Here is a 23,909-nt window from a genome sequence, read left to right as displayed (position 1 = left end):
GACAGTGTAGCCTAGATATTTCTGCCATTTCTGGGTAGGGGGGTTGCTGGTGCTCCTTCAGAGAGCCGTCGCCCTCGTATGTGATGACGGTGATGTCATGCCCTCGCTGCCCCTGCCGTCCACAGCTCGGGGACTGAGGGTGAGCTCCCACGCAGGCTGCTGCGGATGGTAATCTGCAGTCATAAAGACTTCATTTTGCCCTGAATGGGGCTCCTCTTTTGTCCTCCCGCTGTTTCCTGAATGGAGCAATCAGGGAACACTCACCAGAGCTGGAAATCCATGAATAAAATTAAAGTCGAGTGTTATTGCAGCAGCCCTAATGACGTAGGCCTCCGAGCACGCACTGTGAGTCCTCTTTTGTAAAAATAGCATAATAGCGCCGTTTTTATATAAACGATAGCACGGGTGATTGAATAAGGAGCGCGCTCATCCTCCTCTGTGGTCGCTTATTCATCTCAGGTTTTTGCTGCATTCATCATCGCGGGGCATTCTTACGAAGCTTCTCGTTCTCTGGCCACACCCGGCCATGACCGAACGAGTTTTTTTTTTTTTTTGCGCCGAGCGGTGCGTATCGAGGCTGAAGTGCGGCACAGTCACTCTGAAATGTCTGTCATCGCCCCCGGGGTTACGCTACGGCGGCCGCACGCGACTGTCACGCACGCAGATAACATCCCGCGCCGCTCGCTCACCCGCCCGCCATTCCTCGCACGCATCAGGAGCGGGCTGGTGACGCGCGTACGCCGCCGCCGCCGCCGCCAGCCATCACTCCGGATTCCTGACCGAGCTCGAGACGGTAAACACCGCCGTCTGCGGTGCTTCAGGTGCGCATGATCATCAGGAGCGTAAGGACACTACAAAAATCTACCCATGTCATTATGAACCATAGCAAAATGTTTTTTAAAATGTCCATAATCTTACAGAGGTTTGCTTTACAGCAACACATCAAATCATGACTGACGTTTCCAACTCAACCTCATCATTTTTTGCACCCTCAACCTCATTTTGGTTATATACAGTATGTATGTTGTAATAGGATTGTCTTGGCTGGATCATATATATTGATCATTTCTCACTGTATCTGATTGGTTTTGGATCATATCTTAGCAAAATTTGAGATATTGCCAAATATCAAACTGTTGACCCACAATCACACTTCACGATCATAATAATAATTTGGGATCCTGACCATGAACCTAAATTTGATCAGATTGACACATTTATCAAACTGTCTTTAAATGCCTGAGTGTTTGCTGAGAAGGGAAAACTGTTCCCGGGCCTGGAGAAACATCTCACAGGGGATCCACAACCACAGACCCACTGCAGAGGAGAGGAAGAGGAAGCTGAGCACAGCAGAGAGGACTGAGCCCCCATCCAGGGACAGGAGGACATTCCATGATGACCTCGTAAACCTCTCCCCTTTGCTCCTCCCCCTTTGGCCCCTCCCCCTCTCCATCCCCTCAGACCTCGGAATCTGATGACCTCACCTCAGCATGACTGCGGCAGCTCATTCCAGCAGCACACAGCTGACCGTGTCCTGTTAGAATCCCACCCTCCTGTAGGGGTTACACACACACACACACACACACATACCCACACACACACACACACAAGCACACACATACACACACACACGCACACACACACACACACACACACAAAACAGCACACACAGACACAGACAGACACACACACACACACACACACACGCACACACAAGCACACACACGCACACACACATACACACAAAACAGCACACACACACACACACATACACACGCACACACACACGCACACACATACACACAAAACAGCACACACACACACACACACGCACACACGCACACACGCACACACGCACACACGCACACACATACACACACTCACACACACACAAACACACACACACACACACTCACACACTCACGCACACACACACACACACGCACACGCACACTCACACACAGACAGACACACACACAAACACACACAAACAAGCGTGCACACACACAATGCACAAACACAGACAACAACGCTCCCACAATACAGAAAAATACACACACAGTCATCCATACAACCACATAGACATACACATCTGCACACATATATGCACATGCACTCACTCAGACATGCACTACTCAAGCATAAAAACACAAACACTCCAGCAAACATTTGCACATGCACACGCACAAGTATGCACACACCACACATTCTCACAGACAAGCGCACACACACACACACAGACACCTACCCCCCTCACTCCCCGTTTTCTCTGTTTGTAATGCCATTACACAAAGCCATTTCTTCAAACGAGCTGTAATCCTCAGCCCAACACTACGTCATGCTCCGATTCAAGCCAGGCCAGGGGCCGCTCTGTTCCTCTCTCACACACTCCACAGAGAACAAGGCCGCGACCAACAAACGCACAGAACAAAAGGCCAGACCCCCTCTCTGTCGCCCCCCCCCCAACTCCCTCCCTCTCTGTCCCCCCCCCCCCCCCCGCCTCCCTCCCCCCCATCCCTCCCTCTTTGAGGGTCCACAGCCTGGTTACGTCAGCCCGCGAGCCGCGTTCTGAGCGCAGGGCTCTGAGCGCAGGGCTCCGAGCGCAGGGCTCCGAGCGCAGGGTTCTGAGCGCAGGGCTCCGAGCGCAGGGTTCTGAGCGCAGGGCTCCGAGCGCAGGGTTCCGAGCGCAGGGTTCCGAGCGCAGGGCTCTGAGCGCAGGGTTCTGAGCGCAGGGTTCTGAGCGTCCGGGCGCTTCACGCGGGACGAGACCCGCGGGGACGGCTCGGCTCGCGGCCGGAGGCCTCATCTGCGCCGCACCTGGGCCGCCGCCGGGCTGCCAAACCGGGGCACCGGCACGGAACAGCCGTGATGTCATGCCTCTGTCTAAACTCTCCTGGCTGGTTACGCAATGCTTCTTTCACGCAGTGCATAGGGTTCTTGTTTTTTTTTTTTGACAGCAGTTGTAACTGACTTCAGAACATGTTCTTTTTATTTCATTCCATTTTTTTTTAAAGCAGAAAGCTGTTTCTGTTTTATAGAAACATCAGCATTGCATTTTTGCACAATTTAAAATGGGAGCCCAAACCCTTTAAAACCCTCTCCACACTCTCCTGGTCACACGTCTTGCACCCACGTGCTGTTTATCAAATCTTTAGAACACCAGAGTGATGGAGAGATGATGCGATGGATGCCACCTGCTGGTTGGGAATGCACATAGCACGCTCACCAGTATCTCCAGGCCTTTCGTTGCATCAAAGGCTTCTTCACAAACAGGTGATTAATACTATAGTAGTACTGGGGAAAACCCTTAATCGTACAACATAACCTACCAACCCCCCCCTTGAAACAATCCCTCAACAAAGTCCAGAGTAAAATATGAATAACTCCCGCTTTGGCACGACAGCTTATCTCCAAATGTGTTCATTCACTAACTGATTGGCATTTTGGTAAATTCAAATCCCCTTCCAGAATTATTCTCACAGGTTATCACATGTCTCTACAGAGTTAATATTAATACTACTCGTGTCATTTTACCTACAGATCAGAGCATCAAGCACTGTGCCAAATCTGGAGTTTCTGCTGAACTCTATACAGGAATACATGACCACAATCACGCGTGCTCTATGATTCTGGAGCAGACACACAATGCACACGCACGGCCCTGGGCAGACTGACCTGTGGCAGGTGAGCTACGGTCTGGGACACCCGTGCCCCCCCCCCCCCCACCCCCTCGGTGAGGCTGGCAGGCCTACCTGTGAGCAGGGACACCCGTCTCAAACAGGGCCGAGGGGTGCCCCCCCTACCCCCCCTCGGAGCGGCTGACAGGCCTACCTGTGAGCAGGAACACCTGCTGGAAGCTGCCCTCCAGCTTGCCCAGCAGGATGGAGAGGAAGCTGTCTTTGGACAGGAGGCTGGCGTCCTTGGTGCTCTGGTCGTACACCACCACTTCCTGCTTCCTGCACAGGTTCACCTGGACACACACACACACAGGGGTCAAAGGTCAGATGTCATAGATATACAGCCAACATGAGGACCAAGGTTCTGAATGGAGACAAGGGTCTCCAGAGGCGCTCACTACAAGTACATGACAGGATGTGAGGCGCAGCCTCGTCTGTGCCAACCAGTAGGGGGAGACAAACAGCCTCATCCACCAACAGGAATGGTGGCTTTAATAGTAGCGAATCAACTTGCACTAGCAGGAATTTTGAATTGCAGAGTAAAAGAAAAAAACAAGAAGAAAAATGTAGATGTGACCCGAACTACACAAATCAAGTCACAACAAACCAACAAAAACCCTTAACATGAATCACACAGACACACTGACAACACATTGCCACTCATAACTGGGAGCACAGGTATTTTTTCCAACCAAAGCACCACTGTGTTACATCAGCTTAAATTATTCACGGACAGCGGCGAGCGCGTTTCCACCGCCGCCAGCAGGGAAAACACTACCTCAGAGCCGCGGCTGGCTACTAGCCCGACTCCACCGACTCCACAGCAGCATCTACAGAGCAGCACTTTGCCCAGCTCACTGCTGTTAGCACGTACTGCACTGACCCAGCGCCCATCGCGCTAAACGCAACGTTAGCGGCGCCGTTCGTTTCCGAATGGATGACATCATCCCGGCTCTGGCCACTGATCTGAGACCAGACTGCCTGCAGGGAACCGGAGACAGTCAGTCGTGCTCCGGCACACACTGGGGGATACAGGTGAAAAGCCACATACTGAGTTTAGATGCTTCACTGTGTTTCTGATGCCTGCTTTCAGAATACAGTAGCGACAGGCTCTGTGTACAATTACCTGTCAGGATATTAAAATCAAAAATATGAAATTTTATTTAGATTTTATGATTTTACATGTGGATATATTTTGAAACATAAGCAAGCATATCCATCTCATATGTGTGCATTTGCCTGTATTTGGGTGTATGAATATGTGTGTCTGCCTGTAATGTTTTGCGTGTGTGTCTGAGTGAGTGAGTGTGTGTGTGTGTGTGTGTTTGCATACGTGCGTGTGTGTGTGTGTGTGTTTGTATACGTGTGTGTGTGTCTGAGAGTGTGTGTGTGTCTTTGCATACGTGTGTGTGTGTGTGTACTTATCTGCCTGTATGTCTGCCTGTATGTATGCGTGTACGCACACCTGCGCATGCGGCCATCTTACCCCACACGCTGGCAGGGAGCCAGAGGTGATGTCATGGCTGCGCTGACCCCAGGGTCAGAGGAAGGTGTGAGATTAGCGTGTCCCTGCTAGCAGGTACGCTCCGGGGCTTTCACTCAGCCGCTAACCTGGCCTGACCGTTTGCCCTGCGCTCGATGAGTCTTAAAGGGCGTCGACATCTGAGCTGTAAACCCACCGAGCCCTGTCCATCGCACACAGTCTGACACCTGCCTTCAATGTTTACCTTTCACACCCAAGCTCCACCCCCCCCCCCCAAACGGCGAGCGACTATCGGACGCTGTGTTACTGAACAGCACTGAGGCGAGAAAACAAACATTCAGCCCCGCCCCGCTCCCCCCTGCCAACTCCAACCCCAATCACTCTTACGCCATCAGTCAGGCAAGGTGTGCCAGGTGCCACAACACACATCAGACCAAGAGTAACAATGGCCAAAGCCACCTTATTATCTCAGTCAAAGGGCATAGCAAGCAGTGTGTACTCAGTAAAGGCCTAGAGAATTATGACTGACAGCTGGCTCTCAGACTGGGGCCAGGTACCTACTCATTCTCAGCTCACTCATTTCTGCCCTGGTTTTTTCTGCATGCAGAAACTGCATTGTGTGAAGGATGTACATGTAAACATAGAAAGCCACATATAGCAGCAAAGCACCTTGCTCCTCTAGTTAGTAACTAAACTATGCTCTCTTACTCATGGAAAAAATCCCCCGCATAAAATAGGTCATTTGAATATATATTTGGGTTTGGCAGGGTGATATATCACAGTTTTGCTTTGTCACCTAAATTAGCTAGCAACGCAAAAATGCCTACTAGCTATAGACATTTTGTTTGAAGACGTGGTCGTGCTGCTTGTGTTTTAAACATTTTACAAGCCTATTTTGTTTCTCTTGTTGCTATATAATTTGTAAACAGTGTTGTTTATTGGTTGCTAGTCTACTGTTGAGTCCCGTTCGCCTGAAGCATGACGCATTAAAGGTTTAGCAAAGAACTCAAGTCACTTGAGGACCGAGGTTGCTTACCCTTACCAAGCCAAAACCGAAGAACCCAACAAACACAGGGGCTCCAGACCAGGAGCCCCCAACCTCGGCCCTGAAGAGAGGCAGGGCCTGCAATGGGAGCTTCGTTAACTGTGTAATTAACTGCTTTAATTGATCAATGAAGTGTCGAGTACGAACAACAGAAAAATCCATAGAACCTGCAGCCCTCCAAGGCCCAGGTAATGAACCTTTGTGTCACGTCTCTACAACCAGAAAGCCAAGGCGTGTCCACACACAGTTACAGAGGGGAGGGGCCTCCACACTCTGGCACGTGTGGGCGGGGCAAGGGTGAGGGGTCAAGGGTCGAGGGGTCAGCGGTCAGCAGCCAAGCCGGGCGTCTCTCCCTCCGCATTCACAGTGCAGCGCCAGTCCAGCGGGCTGAAGCGGCGTCTGCTGGTCCTGGAACCGGCCCAAACTCCCGCTGTTACACAACTGCAGCCGGAGCCTTTCCAGCTGAACCGCTCTAAAATTAGCGGCCAGAGCCGACTCCTGGGACGCCCCACACCGCCCACCACTCCATTCCTGAGCAGGCACCGCTGCGCGAGAGCGAATGCTTCAGAAAGGCGGCCCGCTGCTTCTGCTGAAGAGGCCTCTAACCGAGCGTTTGTCCTCCTGAAGGGTGGGCTGCTTCAGTGTGCATGTGTGCATGTATGAGTATATGTGTGTATATATAAATGTAAAAGATAAATAACAAAAAAATTTTCACAAAAAGGAAATAAAGTGATTGAAAAATATCTCAGTGGGACAGCCCGATTAAATTTTTAAAAAGAGAACAATAATCACAAGGCAGCAATTCGCAGATGAATATTTTATGATGGAAATTTGCACACAAGAACAAAACACCTGTAATACCAAACACCACCCGTGTCACCTTGCACTGTCAGTCCTGAGCCCAGGACGTGAGCTCATTGAGGTACGGTGCCTGGGTGTGTTTAAATGACCCATCTGCCCGGATCCCTCCGCGCACGGTTTTTGACTAAATGCTCCAAAGCCAGCAGGCTGTTCAAGGTCAGCTGTGCAGGTTTAACATTCAGCTTGTTAACGCGATGTTCTTGACTGGAATCACATTGGCTGAATCCTCACTCAGGTGTTAAGGGTGTGATGGAAAAGCACACTGTCTGAAACAATTATGGTTACCTTTCTCTCACAGAGACTCACATCCCAAGAGCAGTAAAAGTCTGCGTATGGTTGTGATTACATGAATGAATGTATTCATGTTCCACTAGGAAATGTAGAAGTACCCCTGTCCACTTGTGGGCATTTTTAACTTTAGAAAACACACACACCTCACTCTTAGTTAGGACCAGAGCAAAGAGAAGCATGATATGAGAAAGTATCGCATTCACAGACAATCGATGCATCCAAAACAATTAAGCGTTTTATTCTGTGACAACTTTCAGTTCAAGCAGATCTTCGAAAGAACAGGAAAAACCCTTTGAAATCACGCATCCTGAATTCAAGGTGTCATGATGGTGAGTGACATCATCAGTTTCTTACTCAGTGACATGATTGCTTGTTTATGTACAAGCTTTACTTCCCTGTCAGTTTTTCCCCCCTTTTTTTATTTGCTATTGCTGTTACTGTCAATGTGGACAAAAGATAAAAGATCTGTGTCAGATTAAAAGTAAACTCCCTCAAACATCAGTCCAGCTCCAGAAAAACTAACTCTTAAATGCTCGTGGCAACCTGGCGAAGGCCAGGCCGCTCTGTCAATTAACCCGGTGACGCCAGTAAACTCAAAGCACAGACTGAGTTGGTGGAGATGATATAATGGCAGACAATGGGGTGATTGTGCAGGGCCGAGAGCGCTGCGCTCTGAGGCGATGCCGTAAGACAGAGACGCCAGCTGAGAGAAGCCAGGCTCAGCCTACGCGCTAACAGGAAGCACTGAGCTCATCGCCGCGCACAAACAAGCCACCGTGTCACGTGACATGATGTAAGGGGGCTGACATCGTATTCGGGAGACGTGCGTTCGCTCAGAATCAAGAGGCATGGACGGCCCCCTTGAGGCCTGCCCCCAGACACTTCAGATTTTGGATCAGAAACATGCATGTCGGTTTCATCCTCCAAATGGGAGCCTTCTGTTTAGCATAGAAGGATCGAAAAGAACAAACTGTATCATTCACACATGCAATGCATCTCCCGTGTCCATAGTCTCACCCTGAAGTGGGAGACAGCTCTTCCGGAACACTCCCCGCCAAATTCACTTAATACCAGGAGGGCCTTTCATGACAGGTGGCTTCTGAAACACAAGAACCCTGCTGCGTGTCTCAGGTACGAATCATGTGACCGCTGAGTCCAAATTTCCTCTATCAAATTGAGGAAACAAAATCTCCATAGCACGTAGATGGGATGGAATTTTAGCCCATTTTGGCCATGGAACACAACAACAGCACACTCCGAAAATATTCTAAAAACTGTCTTACAGCTTCAGCGCCATAATCAGGCCTGTGTTGGAAGATTTTAATTATAAAGGCTTTTTTTTTTCTTTTGCCGTGTTTGCTGAGCACCTGCCTTCGCGTCAGTGTTTATTGTTCACTGATTCTCGGACGTAATCCTTGAACCGTGAACTCACATTGAAATCATCAAAGCGCCGGTCACCGCTTTGAATTGCATTACTCTGCCCTGAACTTTGCAATTGTCCACAATGACGTAAGCGCTGCCGGTGAATTGAGTAACTTTCAAGACAGCCTCTATGAACCACTCAACTTCAAAGTCACGGAAAACCTTGTAAGCTTTCAGCCAAGGAAGAGACTGTATCGAGTTACATATGAGGGCTATTGCCTGTTTCTCAGTGAATGCCAGTCAGCACAGACAGTGAGACTCTTCAAAGTGAATCCAAATTGCAAACATATGACAAAAGATCCTGTTTCAACCCAAATTTCTTTAATCTCCACATGGGTTCGTGCAGAACATGAGGCGACATGAGTTGCGCCCGATCCTGCTCCCCAAACCCGATGCCTGAAATACTGTCCGTCAATGTCACATGGAAATTATTAATCAAGCATCTGCATAATTTAAAAAAAAATCATTGGTTGGATAGTTGCCTGTGGAGATTTTCCATGTTAGCTTTTGGTATATTGAATTAAAAACTTGTCTGAATAGGAATAAGAATTAGCATTGTCCTGTACTTTCACCCCATGGGTCAAAGCTTGAAAGGACACCAGCTCTGTCCCTAAGGCAGAGACCACTCAACATGCTCTCCACAGCCAGCACACAGGGCTGAGCCAGGCCTGACGCAAGCCCCTGATCCACCCAGACGGCCTCTTTCACCACAGGAGCCCATCAGCTGCGACCAGCTCATTCAGACCAGCGGCAGCCAGGATTAACACAGGCTGGAAAACTATCCCACCCACAAGCAGCGGAGAGACAACATCAGCACACCGAGGGGAAAAGAGTCCAGTTTCCCAAGAGAATGCTGTTAATGAAATCTGCAGGAGCACCCTTGGGCTGTGATTTTACCGCTGAACAGCGCACCCATACTTCACGGTTTAATGCACTTCGGGTCACGCGTTGCACTGGCCTGCCTGAGGCTGGTGTGATCTAAAACGGACCAAGTGCAGAGCCGTGGGGGACACCTACCATTACCTCTCAATGAGAACAGAAGGCTCACCCATGCATGGTTATTTCCTGCACTCATACTGATGGATGGACATAATGGGGGTCTTTTACTTATATTATCAGATGATGTTCCATCCACTGTTTCTGCCCTGTAGCAGTGCTTGGTGTCCTGATTACGAGTGTGGGGGGGGGGTTCCCTCCTCCAGCCTGTGGAAGCTCAGCCCAAATGGCACCAGCACCCACACGAAGGGGGTGATGTCATGCTTAACCAATTACCAGTTATACAAAGGGAGTGATGTCACATCTAACCAATCACAAAAAACTGCTCTCCTCCAGCTCTAGCTCTATCTGAAACTGTCTCCTCTCCTAAGGCAGCGATGATGAGTGAACAGTCATGTTTCTGCTTTTAGTCTATACTCTGTGAAGTGTGGAAGGGAGCATATAAAAATTAAGCACTCAGTAGCCACCAGTTCTCAGCTCCTCTGGCAAAATGAGATACCTGCACCTTCTAAAGATAGTGAGAGAGAGAGAGAGAGAGACATTGAGAAAGAGCTGCTACCCTGCCCCCATCCCCATTAGGCTGCATGTCTCTGTTCTCATAAGCGAAATCTTCCTAAAAATGCCGGTGATTTATCAGTTAATCTATTTAAAGAGGAGAAAAAGCAATTAAGTTAATCAGAATTGACTGTAATGTAGCATTTAAGGAGACAAGGGGCTGCCAGAAGCAGTTATGTCACAACCCCAGGTCAACATTCTGTCAGTGTGAAAAAGCGCTTAAAAATTGAACCTTTTTTCAGTTCCCGTGGCACAGAAAGGCACGTCTACCTCCTCCGCTTATCTGCAGTTAGTGCTGGAAAAAAAAAATGTCTAAAAAGGACAGTCGCATAGTATTATGGGAGGCACATGCATGAGAGGTCAGGAGTGAAATTTAACACTGGGGACACCCTAACAGCACACATCGTGTGAATACCAATCACACTGTGGGGTGCGCCAAAAAGTCCAAAAAACTCCAGCGTCTGGGGAGCCCGTGGTGCTCTACCATGGGCAGAAGCCTTGCAGGACTACCTCTCAATGTTACCACAACCTTCCGCAGCATCACCGCAATGTTTTCAGGGCACCAAACAATCCCTACAACAGCTGGAGGGAAAAAGGCGCTCAGCCCTAAGCTCATTCGCTGTGAAATATGACGGACAGCGCCATTCCTCCACCAGGACTTCCAACAAACATTTCCCGCAGTTTCACAAGGCGCTTTCCGATGCCGTACGGGAGCTCACGTGCAGGGGAGTGGAAAAAAAGAGATCATATTCAACGAGCAGACCTGAGAAGCCCGAGGGGTCCGGTTTCAGGGTCGCTGATAAACTGCGAGCCCAGGCCGGCCTTCCTCATATAGCACTGGGCGGATCAAGTGTGGCGACAGGCCAGGGGTGCGAAGCGACAGGAGAATTTTTAAACGCGAGGGGCTCTGGGCATGCGAGAGACAGGCTGAAGCCAGAGAGCTGAGAGTGAGAACCAGGAAATGGAGATAAGTCTGGGGAAATTCCACCATCTGCTGCGCTTCCACCGCGCGTCACCCTGACGCGCGTCACACGTTATAACCAGCCACACCACGAATGCACACCGTCTCGGAAAACACCGGGGCTCCTGAATTTCACAGGCCCAGGCAGAAGCTGCTAAGTGTGAGCGTGCCACTCTTATAACAGTGGCTCCCTACCCTGCTCCTGGAGATCTACCATCTGCCCTGTAGGTGTTCATTTCAACCCTAATTTGGCACACCCGATCCTACTAATTAGCAGCTCGACGAGATCTCTAGCTGCTGAATGAGGTGTGCTTTGTTAGGCTTGGAGTGAAAACCAACAGGGTGGTAGATTGCCAGGAACAGGGTCGGGAACCCCCACCTTACAAACACTGCATCCTCTGATGTAACTGCGTACGTAATTCTGACTGCACACTTCCTCCTGTTGCTATGCTGTGTGTGTGTTTTGTGTGAGGGAAAAGGGGTGCGGCGGGGGACCCCACCTTGGCCTTGCTGTTGGGCTGCAGGAGCTCGGTGACGGACACCTTGTCCTGCTGCAGCCTCCTCTTCACCAGCTTGGAGCAGCAGACGTTGACGGAGCTGAGCACGTGCAGGGCGTTGTACTCGGAGAAGGTGCGGCTGTCGATCACCAGCGCGCGCCCCGCCCCTCGCTGCAGCAGCGCGGCCAATCGCTGGGCGTCCATCGCCTTGCGCCGGCCCCTCTCCTTCTCCCCGGCCATGGTTGCCGTGGAGGGCGGGGTCACGCTGGGGTCACGTGGAGGGGACGGAGAGGAAAAGGGATCACAGACGTGGGACCGGTGAAGATCTGGGGCTCGGGGCATCCATGGGACCCTGGGATACACAGAGAGGAACAGTGGGCTTTAGCGTACGAGGTCTGCATACAAAGGGACACCCTAGCAAAATATACAGAGGTTTAAATAAGGAATTCACACTTCCCCTTTCCTCAGAATTTGGAAAGCCCAACTGTAATTGCAAGGTCATTGCTGCGAGCTCTCATGTCAATTAGGGAGAGCCCAGACAGGAAGACACACTCCTCTGTAATGTGACGTCACCCACTGCTCCTCCTCACTCCAGACTCTACAGGTGAGCTCACGCAGACATTACATCACAGGAGGCCCTGGATGCGCAGCTTGCGCAGGCAGACTGTGGTTACCCAGCTGGCACCAGGGGGTCTGCGGCGCGTAATGAGTCACAGACGTCCCGCCGGCTGACGCTCCTCCCTCCCTGCGCAACCCTGTGTACCGCAACCCGCCTCAGCCACCACTGACAGACCCGCCGTGGATCCTCGCCCTCCGTTTGGGAACGCCAGCCTCAGAATGCACTCTCAGATACGGGCTCTCAATGTCAGTAAGGTGGATGGGGAGAGGGTCAGCCATACAGAGTAGAGCGATCATGCCCTGAGATCTGAGATACAGAAATATCAACACAAACCTGTTATTTCCCCAATCGCAGCTTTGAAAAAAAACACCAGGCATGTAAAAATAGCCCCACTAAAAAGGGATTATTTGTGGGGTTATTTCTGACGACAGCCAGATGTGTGGCTATTTATTCAGCTCTCTTTCACCCCAAAAACAAACAGATCAGCCTGGGAGAAGCGCAGAGGTATTCACCTCCAAACAAAATGATCAAGGAATAAGAAAAAACGGGCCTGCCGTGGTCCGCTACGCACAACGCAGTCGTGTTTGTTGTTGGAGACTTTTAAAAAGCACTTTTGTGAGTCGGCCTTTGAAACAGGACACTGTCGTGGGAGGGTACACACAGCATGTGGGGTTTTCTTTTTTTTTTTTTATAAAAAAGGAGAACTCCGAACGCGTGCAATAATAAACTGCCCCCGCTTTCAAAATAACAGGCATGATTGACCGGGTCTCCTTTGTCTTTCGGATTAGGCCCCACCCCCTCCGCTCCTCCAGACTGGATTCACGGCACCGTTAATTACTGGCTGTTACAGGGCGCTGAATTAGAGGGCGGTGCAGGCGCATACCGCAGCATTTCACACTACCTCTCGCAGTCACACACAACCTTCCAAAATCCGGAAAATTCCACGGCAACAGAAAGAACATCTGACTGTGGTGCATAAAGCATTGCTGATGACATCTTCTGGAAAGAATGTTACAGAAGAACTGGTGTTGTCTCTGTAATAAAAGTGTAATGCTGCATCAGAATGGGCATAGGGGACATTACTTTAAAACACATATTGAATCCCAGTCAAGCGGTGTTTTAGCCCCAGGACTATAACACAGTGGGGGCTCAAACCCTCGACCCTCCTGTGAGACAGAGTCAGATGCACCTACCAAACCCTGCAGACTGCACAGGCCTGGCTGGCTTTCTATTTCCCTCCCTCACTGACTGGAGGCAGAACTACACCACAAACCATCATGGAAAACAGCAGCCAGGAATGTATGGATTCAGGAAAGTACAGGCCTGCAGACAGCACTATATTCAGTACATAGCAGAACCTCATTTCTAATTATAAACGTGAGTCACCAGCTCTATGGTTCACTTGCCTCGGCCAGCTGCTCTGGTGATTGACTACAGTCTCACTGCATGCTCACCCTCACTCACCCTCTCACTCGTCCTCCTCACCCTCACACTCACCTTCTCACTCACCTTCTCAGTCACCCTCTCACTCACTCCCACCTACTCTCTCACTCATCCTCCTCACTCTCTTACTCACCCTCACCTTCTCACTCACCCTCTCATACAACCTCTCACTCACACTCACCCTCTCACTCGTCCTCCTCACCCTCACACTCACCTTCTCACTCACCTTCTCAGTCACCATCTCACTCATCCTCTTCACTCACACTCACCTTCTCACTCACCTTCTCACTCACCCTCTCACTCATCCTCCTCACTCTCTTACTCACCCTCACCTTCTCACTCACCCTCTCACACAACCTCTCACTCACCCTCACCCTCACACTCACCTTCTCACTCACCTTCTCAGTCACCCTCTCACTCAGCCTCTTCACTCACACTCACCTTCTCACTCACCTTCTCACTCACCCTCTCACTCATCCTCCTCACTCTCTTACTCACCCTCACCTTCTCACTCACCCTCTCACGCAACCTCTCACTCACCCTCACCCTCTCACTCATCCTCACACTCACCTTCTCTCTCACCCTCTCACTCATCCCCCTCACTCTCTCACTCACCCTCACCTTCTTACACACCCTCACACTCACCTTCTCACTCACTCTCACCCACCCTCTCACTCATCCTCACACTCACCTTCTCACTCACCCTCATCCTCTCACTCACTCTCTCGCTCACCCTCTCATTCACCCCCACTCACCCTCTCAGTGAGGGATGCCACCCCAATATGGAATGACCACAGAGAACTGCACCAGTGTGCGAGAAGTCAGAGAAAACAGAGACATGAATCCACAGCCCTCCCTCTATTATGTTGTTTAACGTGTCATAAGATTGCATTACTCTCGTTGTGCACCCAGTTTAGGGTTCAAGGCCTAAATCCTCACACTTCCCAAAAATGCCTCTACCGTTTCCCACAAGAAAGCATGGAAAACTGGGCTTTTTGCACTGTGAATTCAAACCGAAATCAGAGATATTACATGCATGACATAAAACAGTGCAACCATTTCATTTAAACCAATTGTTTTAAAATGTGTTTTCTTTCACATGTTGCCTCCTCAAGACAGATTCTGGGATATCTTCCAACTTTACTCGCAACTTGGGAGAGTAATGCATGCAGCAGTGGCCAAAAGAGTGTGCGTACCACCCCTGCTAGCTGTGGATAATAATATTAAACCTCAGTCTTCCATAGGAATGAAGATGGCCCAGAGGAATAGCAGACAGACAAAAGGAGTGAGAAAAATCTGATCAAACTTAGTGCCCACAAAATCACTCAAAAATCCTGCCAGAGTGAGCTGCAGTGGACAGGTTTTCTATTAATGTTCTATTAATGTTATTGCCAAGAGAGATGATCTAAGGTCAGCGTTTCCAATAATTTTTTTAAATTCAGTTCACAGTACCCAGTATTTGGCTGAGATAAAACGTCATTTACCAGATTCACACATTCAGCTCCGTTCATTCACCTCATTCACCTTTGCTGGCAGGCCTCCATGATGCTGTGGTTACGTCAGTCTAAATTACACCTATTGTGCCAGCCTTTCCCCTGAATTTCAATGACCTCACTCTAATTGGACTAATTTCCATAATTCGTAAGTAGACCTATTTGTGTGCTTATGTGGCGTGAGGACAGGAGACAATCGATTGTTCACTGAAGATGGTCACGACTCAAGGTTACATGCAGAACATCGAGCATGCATGATAAGGCTCTTTTTAGTTTTAATTTTAGTGGGTGACGATGATAATGACGCACTCAATATCACTACAGCAGGGACACAGTGCTACTGCACTAGATACCCAGTATCACTGCAGAACGCATACACTATCAGCCTGTCACTGCAGTACACATACACTATCACTGCAGTATGCATCCACTCTCACAGCAACACACATCAACCATCACTACAGAAGACATCCATTACAGTAAATATCCATTATCACTGCTGAATCCATTATCACAGCAGTAAATATCTGTTATTACCGCGGTATCCATTACCACTGCAGTAAATAGGCAATCTACTTTCACTGTAGTTTGTGGCTCTTGAGAGCCATTTATAAAGCACTCTGCTACAAAAGGTAACAATTCTGTAAAGGACGAACAACCCAGGGGTCACTGCCCACCACAAACAGATGTGCACATGCACACACACACACAACGTGCTACATTTACCTTAGTAAGCTGCTACTCGCAACACACCTTCCCTTTGCAGGCGAAACTGTAATATTCCAATCAATCAAATCAACACAACATATTTATGCAACCTGCCCTTACCGGCCTCTCCACACAACAAGAGATATGATTAGAGCTGCTAAGCTAAAGTCCAAAAGCCCCAGCCAAGGGAACTGAACAATTCTTATTGCTTCTCCAGGTCCAGGGGTGTTGTCACAATCTGCAGTGTATGTTAAAACCATAACTAACATCTGGGCTTCACTTGATTTGTTTATAAGATGGCACATTGTGTTTACAAAAAAATAAGATGAAAACACAATTATAAAATGGACATGCCTAGTTATGGTAGCCTAGTACTTACTGTCTAGAATATCAGCATTCTAGCCACGTGTATGGTAAATTCATGGAACGTCATTGCTACATGAATGAACGGTTCACTGAGGTAAACCGTTTTTAATAAACAAAACTGACAGCAATTAGCGGGCTAGTGAATTCTAAATTGTTGTGCACTGTGCAATGCTGAGTAGTAGTTAGCCAGGCAGCTGTGGCGCTACATGGTCTTTAAATTTGGCTGCCTTCTATCAAAGACCATACCAAAGACAGACCTATTGGACAGAAAGATGATTCACTTGCAGGTTCCCTCAAGTCAATGTCATTCACACTTAGCCAAAAAGCAGTAACTATGGGACTATCTGTCATGGAGGTCACCAAAAGTCATGACCTCAATTACTTTCAATCAGGAGGTCAACAACAATTAGATTTTTATGACCTCGCCAGGGCTGTTTCAGAAGGTAAAAATATAACAAAACAGAACCAAACAGAACTTCACATAGTAGACTGATTGTTTCCTCATATTAGTATCAGTGTGCAGTTGTTCCTGTTTTATTTTTCACTGGTGTCAAGACGACAGGCTAAAACATGAGCCAAATAGAGAGTCCAGCTGTTCACTTCAGACAATATGTTCCTAACAGTAGATCTGAACACACACGGCTGATTTCCACTGTCATAGAGACACCACGGCTAATGCAGATCCTATTTTCTGACTCTTTCTAAAATGGAAAGCAGAACATTCTCATTCGGGCCTACCTGGATCAATAACGCCGTAAGATCCAAATGGACATTGAATTAGCCTAGTTCTTTATATGGCTGTTACTGCTACAGTTCTCATTTTTAGTAAAACACTGATTATTCCAAACTAAGTTTGGAATAGGCTAATTCTTTCAGGAATCAGTATAATTTACATGTTTCTAGTGGCATATAATTTATTTAAATCCTTCATAAAGATTACGACATGAGAGTTGTAAAATAATACAAGCCCTGAGCATTATTTTAATTCTCAAAAATGTGGGTAATATTCAACTTAAACAATGATTCAACTCAATCACCCAAAAAAACACTGCAAATTATACATTTATTTTTTAAAAGGGTCAGACATAATCATACCTCTGTTTTCAGTACTTTATGTACTCAACAAAACACTACTCGGTTGTCTTCTAGTGTTTATGAGATTGGTGAACATATTTGGGGGACATTTGACAATTCTGCCAAACATAATCTTTTCAGATCTCTGCTTGTGTACTACCTTCTTCTATTCAAACCTCAAATGATCAATCTGGTTCAAGTTTTGATACTTAATAGTCATTGCAAAATGGAAATGTTGTTGTCAGTTAGCAATTTCTCGGTTGATTTTGATGTTTGGGATTATTGACTTACTGAGAGATCCAATTGCTGCAAATTTGAGCTTCCTGGTATAGGATCCAGGTTTTTGCCCAAAATCTCTCTTGCTGAAGCTAATTACAGTATCAATAAACTTAAAAGACAGAGGAGAGACTGGTTAGGGCCCAAACTAGAATGATAATGATGAGTATGGCCCAGTTGCTCTAATCAGTTTTATTCAGTATGTTGTTTATACTGCTATACAGCTAATGATGAAGTGTTAAATCCATACTGACGAGCAACATTTTACTTTGCTAAATGACATCTCCGAACCAAAGAATTTAAAAATGGTTCTGTTTAACGAACTAAGGAAGGGTAACCGTTTTAATCTATAATGATATTTGAACTGTACCAAGGGAAAACAAGCTATAACATCTTATAAAATATTTAAATATGATCCAGATATTGTATAACCACGAAGGAAGGTGACAGTCAATTGCCGACTACTGAGGTGCAGTTGATCACCTTACAGGATTTTCATATCCGTTATTTTAATTCAAGTTCTCTAGTCTAAAGAATGCGACCAAATACATAGATAAAATGCAATAACACGAAACACACGGGCTGTAAACCAAAAAGGTTCAATATTGGAGGGGAAAACAGATAAAGCCGAAAAATATTCACCCTATTTTGACCTCCCTCCTTCTCATTTGAAGTACCGTACAGATTTATCATAAGTCGTTTCATTTCCACCAAATACTTTAATTATGTAGACCAAAACAGGTGTAGGCCTACTTCCTGTAATGTTAAAATGGTCAGCTACATCTATTATCAGCTAAGGCCCCATTGGTCATATCGAAATATATATTGTGTTGGAAAGAAAATCGACATGATAGGGTATAGATAAAATGGAAACCTATTTTTCAGCAAAAAGTTGCCAAATAGTCTATATTAGAATATTGCTACAATATAATATGGAGCGACACTATCAGTTATCAGCGACACTGCGTGATAGCCAATCCCCAACAGGAAAATGGACAGATGTAAAGTTACCATTCGTCGCAGAAAATTCTACTGATAATTGCCATGCTCGGTGATTACCGTGACTCTTCCTGAACTCATGTATAGGCTACGATTGTGCTAGCTAGCTAAATAACCAGTTAATACACCAAGCCACGACGAATTCCGAGGTAGGACCGCGAATGTCCCCGGCAACGGAAATAATTAAACACCAGATTTTCGTAACGCGAGGCACATACAAGGAGAAAACACGGACCTTTAAAATAGACAAATATAATTTGTAAAATGCATAAACTCACCTCCTTTTCCGCAGTTACTTGATTGTGTTATGCTAATTTCCATATGAGACTCGAAACCCCAAAATAAACGCTGTTTTAGGTATGTTTACAAAGCATGGGTAGGCGAGCTACTGTACGCGGGTTGACAGGAGTAGTCAGCTGCACTGCGTTTATTGTGCCGTTAGAAATTCCAGTGCAGAAAAAAAACACAAATAGGAATGGCACCAATTATTTCCCTTGTGTGCGGGACACTGTGGTTGGTTTAGACCGGAGAGATAAGCAATCTGCATTTACAGGGTATTAGTGATCCAGGAAAACAGAAGGTGCACTTTAGCACTAAAAATGAACTAAGGATGAGGTCATGCTTTTGAAAAAAAACCTAAAGCTAACGTCACCTTCAACCAATCGGAGCTGGCGGCTCAGGGATACGGTGACGTCACCCTACCAAGTCCATAGATTAAAGGGACAGAGGGCCGCCGCAGCAAAAACTGTAGAATGGTCGAGGATAACCATCTTGCGCAGTGTCCGACAACACAGCAAAACGCGCTGTGCGTGAATTCAGTAGAAGTCATGCCGCCGCGCTACAATTTATACGTTAACTTCCTTAGTTTCTTTAAAGCCTCACGCGATTCGTTGTTAATTGTCGTTCATGTTTTCTCTCACGTCTCTCTGTTTTCTGTCATCATGCCTCTGTTTTTTCTCATGCCTCTGTTTATCTCGTCATTTGACGCTCAGGTTTCAGGGGTTTTTCCTCAAATTAAATGGACGGACTCTCTTAATTTGCTCTGAGCAGAGGAAATAATGTTACCCAGTTTGTTGTTTTCATAGATCACATTTCTCCTGAACTGGTTGGTTACCAATGACAGATTATTATCCGTATAACAATTCTTGTTCTAATATAAGTATGGTGCATGCCTGTTTGAATATCTGGACAGCTTTCTTTGTTTTACAAGGGCATCTAATGTAGTAAAAATTGAGTATCTGATGTGTAAGATATTGCTGGAAATCAATGTCAGCAATAAAGTGCAACACGAAATGTCTGCTGCATTAGGGGATCACTGACATGTATGACGTAGAAGCACCCAGAGATCAGAGATCCCTATCTAAGGCGATTGCCTATGAATAGTACTGTATATCAAATTAACCAGCCCCTTAGAGATCGGTCTAAAATCTGCAGTGTTGCATCAGTCATTGTGTGCAAGCAAATAACAAATGATTTATTTGAGGTCCTTGCTTATTCGATCTCAAAACTGGACTGCACCCCACTGTGTCTGGTTCCTGTGAAAACTGTGGCTGCAGGTGAAAGTTACAAACACGTTGTGCAGTCACTTGAGCATGGAGGAACAAGAGAGGTGATATCTGGTGACAAGTCAGGGATTAAGTCTGACTTCAGTGGACTTTATACAGTTAAGGAAATGGTGTATTTTTATTTGATTACAGAAGATCTCTACTTCATTTAGATACATTAAAATAAAATCTCACAATGTTGTAAAGAAATGTTGAGAAAAGTTTGTTGTTTTGGTGTGGTTTTGGGGTTGGGATTGGATTATTTTTAGGTTTTTGAAATGCAAATTTATGGAGAAAGTACACTGTGGTTAGAATTATGATTAGAATTAAATATGGGGTTAACTGTGCCAGTCTGAAAATGAAAGCAGCTTTTAATAATAATAATGAAATATAGAAGAAGAAGAAATGTCTGGGGGCCAACATTTAGTGAGTAAGGAGAGTTCCCTTAGGGTTCTACAATACAATTTTATGTATAGCCATTTTTAATATTTATGTTTGAATATGAAATGGTTTATTGTAGATGCAGTAGAATATGCTAGTATTATTGCAGAAAACATAATTTTGCACTGCAAGTAGGTGGGAATGTGCTTCCTTCCTATTATAAATAGGGAACTCTAATTTAGTCCTCATTCCATTGACAGTTAGAAGATTTGTGCATGAAATGTGTATTTGTTTAGTTAGGTAAATGTTTGGTGCAGCACCACAGTTTTTCTGATGACCATAGTCACTGAAAGACGCATTTTTCTTTGAGCATTCCTGTCCTGGATGTTTCAAGGCCCAGAACTCATTAACCAGGATGAGTTATTCAAATTACTGAATGAAAAAGGAACAATTATGATACTCATAATTCAGACTAACATCTGGGGTTCCATGTGAGAAAGTGTCAAGTTATTGCATCATACCTGCAACTCAGCAAATATCCCACTGTACAGGCTCTTCCCTATCAGTTCATCTAATATTGGACTTGATTATTCACAGGTTCAGCTGTCTGCTGAAGGTGCAGAGGGCTGCACTTAAAAGTCTACATTCTAGTTGTTGTCTAGTTTTCTATGCATATTAAGAAGCTAAAGGCATGTCCTGAAATGGTTTGTCTAAAAAGAAAACACTGACCCCTGATGGAAAGTTTTTGCATTGCACCCTGGAGCCTGATTAGAAAAGATTTTCAAAAACTGGGGTGTCAGAGACCAGTGTTGGATCCATTGGTTTTGACCTTGTTCCTTTAATTTGGTAATTGGCTAAAGAATCCACAGCCCATTTTCTTAATTGCTTTATGGGAATCATTGATAAGTGATGACATACTGTACATTCTTTGAAATTTGCTTTTATTATGATACAAAACACAATTCATATCCATTACCAAATTGAAAAGAAAGGAAAATATCATAGACATGATGACTATGTGTGCTGATTGGACAGGTCAAAAACATGTATCATAGATTTAGCTGACTTGATAAGCATCACCATTAACCATTTAGTCAAGATAAACAAAACTTTTTAACCAAAAGCAACATTAAACTAACATGATGTAAGCCACCAGAGAGCATTTCGATAGGTTTTACAAAACAGCAATATTTAAGACACAAAATAATTTGTATAGCTGCCTCTGAATATGAAAATATATGTATTTCTAAAGTTAATGTCTTTGTCACTGATTCATAATCAATGAAACACTGCAGTTAATGAAAAGAGATTAAATCAATATCACCTTAACTCATTAGGATATCAATATCATATCAGAATCATCCAAATACTGCCAGCACTCAACCCTGTGGATGGTAAAGGGTATCGAAAGTAACACTTTCAATGCAGTCCATGTTTCACATTTTTGGGAAAAGCAAAGAAAGAAGAAAAAGACATTCTAGATAGCTGACAGAAAGTATACATTCTGTAATTTTGGTTTCTTTTCCCTGTATTGGGGATCTGGTCATGGTAGAGAGCTCCTTATTTTAGATTGCTCCCTTCATTCAAAAAGCATCTTCTTTCAGGATAAATGAATACTTGTGGGGAGCTGTGAAGTAGGGAGATTACTGATCCCTATAATCAAGCCCAAACAAAGCCGATGTTTATGAAGGGCACTGAGGAAGAGGCACGACAGGAAGTAACACTGCACATTTTTGCCTTTTAACATAAAATGACAGTTTATATTTTGAGAAATGAAATTCGGTCTTATTAAAATTCAAAATAATTACTCTACTGGACTAATTTATGTGGGAAATTTGCAGGGAAATCCCAGCACTCATTGAGTTCATTATTAGTATTTTAATTATTAATAGACTAGATTAAGTATAGTACTGATTAATCGGAATTGATAAACAGTATATGATTAATAATTTTGAATATGGATTCAATGTAATTTGAAACACTTGTCTGAAGATACGTAGAAATACAATGGCATTTATGCTGCACAAGGATCTGCTTGCTTTACTGTATTCCACTCCCTTGCAGCATAATTCATTCTGTTACCATGGTTACTTAAAATCTCAGGAATAAAAATGAATGGGATTAAAATGAGCCCAAAACCATTAACAAATGAGCATATAAATAAACCTCATTTGTATCAGAAGCATTAGTAGTATCCAAGCAACACTGTATGATGAACTTTTTTAACAATAAACAACAGGAATATTAATGAGGAGACTTTCAGCAGACAGCCAAGACAATCATAAGGAGACAGGATTTGAGATACATTCCATCTTCGTCTTTTTGGGTAAAACTCCAGGAATCCACCCAAGGGTTGATATCAAAAAGTTCTCATAAAAGTATTTTTGCAGTACAAATGTAGAATGTATAAAAAAGGTTCACGAGGGAGCATGATAAAACTGTTACAAAAAAAGCATAATGATCAACCACTGGCTGTGGCTGTGGACCAGTCACAATTCTATACATGCAGTTCTTTAAAATCAATGCAGGGAAGCATCTAAGAAAACAGAAAAGTTACAAATACTAAGATAGTCCTTCTATCTGTTGCTCATAATACTGTGGGTGGACCAGTTCTACCTGTTTTAAGTACCATGCATTAGCTTCTTATACATGTACTATACTGTTAAAAAGCAATTAGCATATATACTGTAGGAGGAATATATTTATAGCAATACCTAATTCTATGTGTGGAATATATCTATATTTTTATGCTCCATTCAACTGCTATGTGATTCCACCATACGTCAACACCATACATTAGAATAATTTTACTTTGAATGTAACATGAATGTTAATCTTTTAGAAAAGGAGACGTGATGGAATTTGTCGTACTTTAAACTGTGCCCTGCTAACCGTCTACTGTGATACAGTTCACATGATCCCTCACTAAACACCCCCTCTGTGTTAGACTGTCTCTTTCAACTGTGTGTTACACTTCAGGCTGTTCCTCACTAAACACCTCTTTTGTATTACACAATATACTGCCCTTCACTGAACTGTGTGTGTTACACTTTAGACTGTCCACGTACAGTATTTTCAGTGTACACACGAGGACAAGCAGCACATCAAGACTCTCTAATGTACAACTGCTGGCACTGACACTAGGTAAACCTTCTGAATGTCTTAATAGCTAGAATATACAGTAACATGGCATCGTATTTTATTTTATTACCGTTTAA

General features: G+C 45.5%; 1 protein-coding gene across 1 annotated transcript in view; it reads right to left on the bottom strand.

Moving 5' to 3' along the window:
• The window catches only part of dusp8a (dual specificity phosphatase 8a), a 54,571-nt gene extending 35,175 nt beyond the window's left edge, over positions 1-19,396 (bottom strand). The window contains 3 exon segments of the mRNA XM_035419005.1: positions 3,832-3,970; positions 11,792-12,140; positions 19,045-19,396. Of these exon segments, the coding sequence (XP_035274896.1) occupies positions 3,832-3,970; positions 11,792-12,130 (478 nt within the window). The 5' untranslated portion in view covers positions 12,131-12,140; positions 19,045-19,396.
• Between the last annotated feature and the right edge of the window lie 4,513 nt (positions 19,397-23,909).

Source organism: Anguilla anguilla, chromosome 5 (assembly GCF_013347855.1).
Source record: "Anguilla anguilla isolate fAngAng1 chromosome 5, fAngAng1.pri, whole genome shotgun sequence".
Taxonomy (NCBI): Eukaryota; Metazoa; Chordata; class Actinopteri; order Anguilliformes; family Anguillidae; genus Anguilla; species Anguilla anguilla.
The sequence above is the reverse complement of the archived record's forward strand: the minus strand, read 5'-3'. Positions and strand labels throughout refer to the sequence as shown.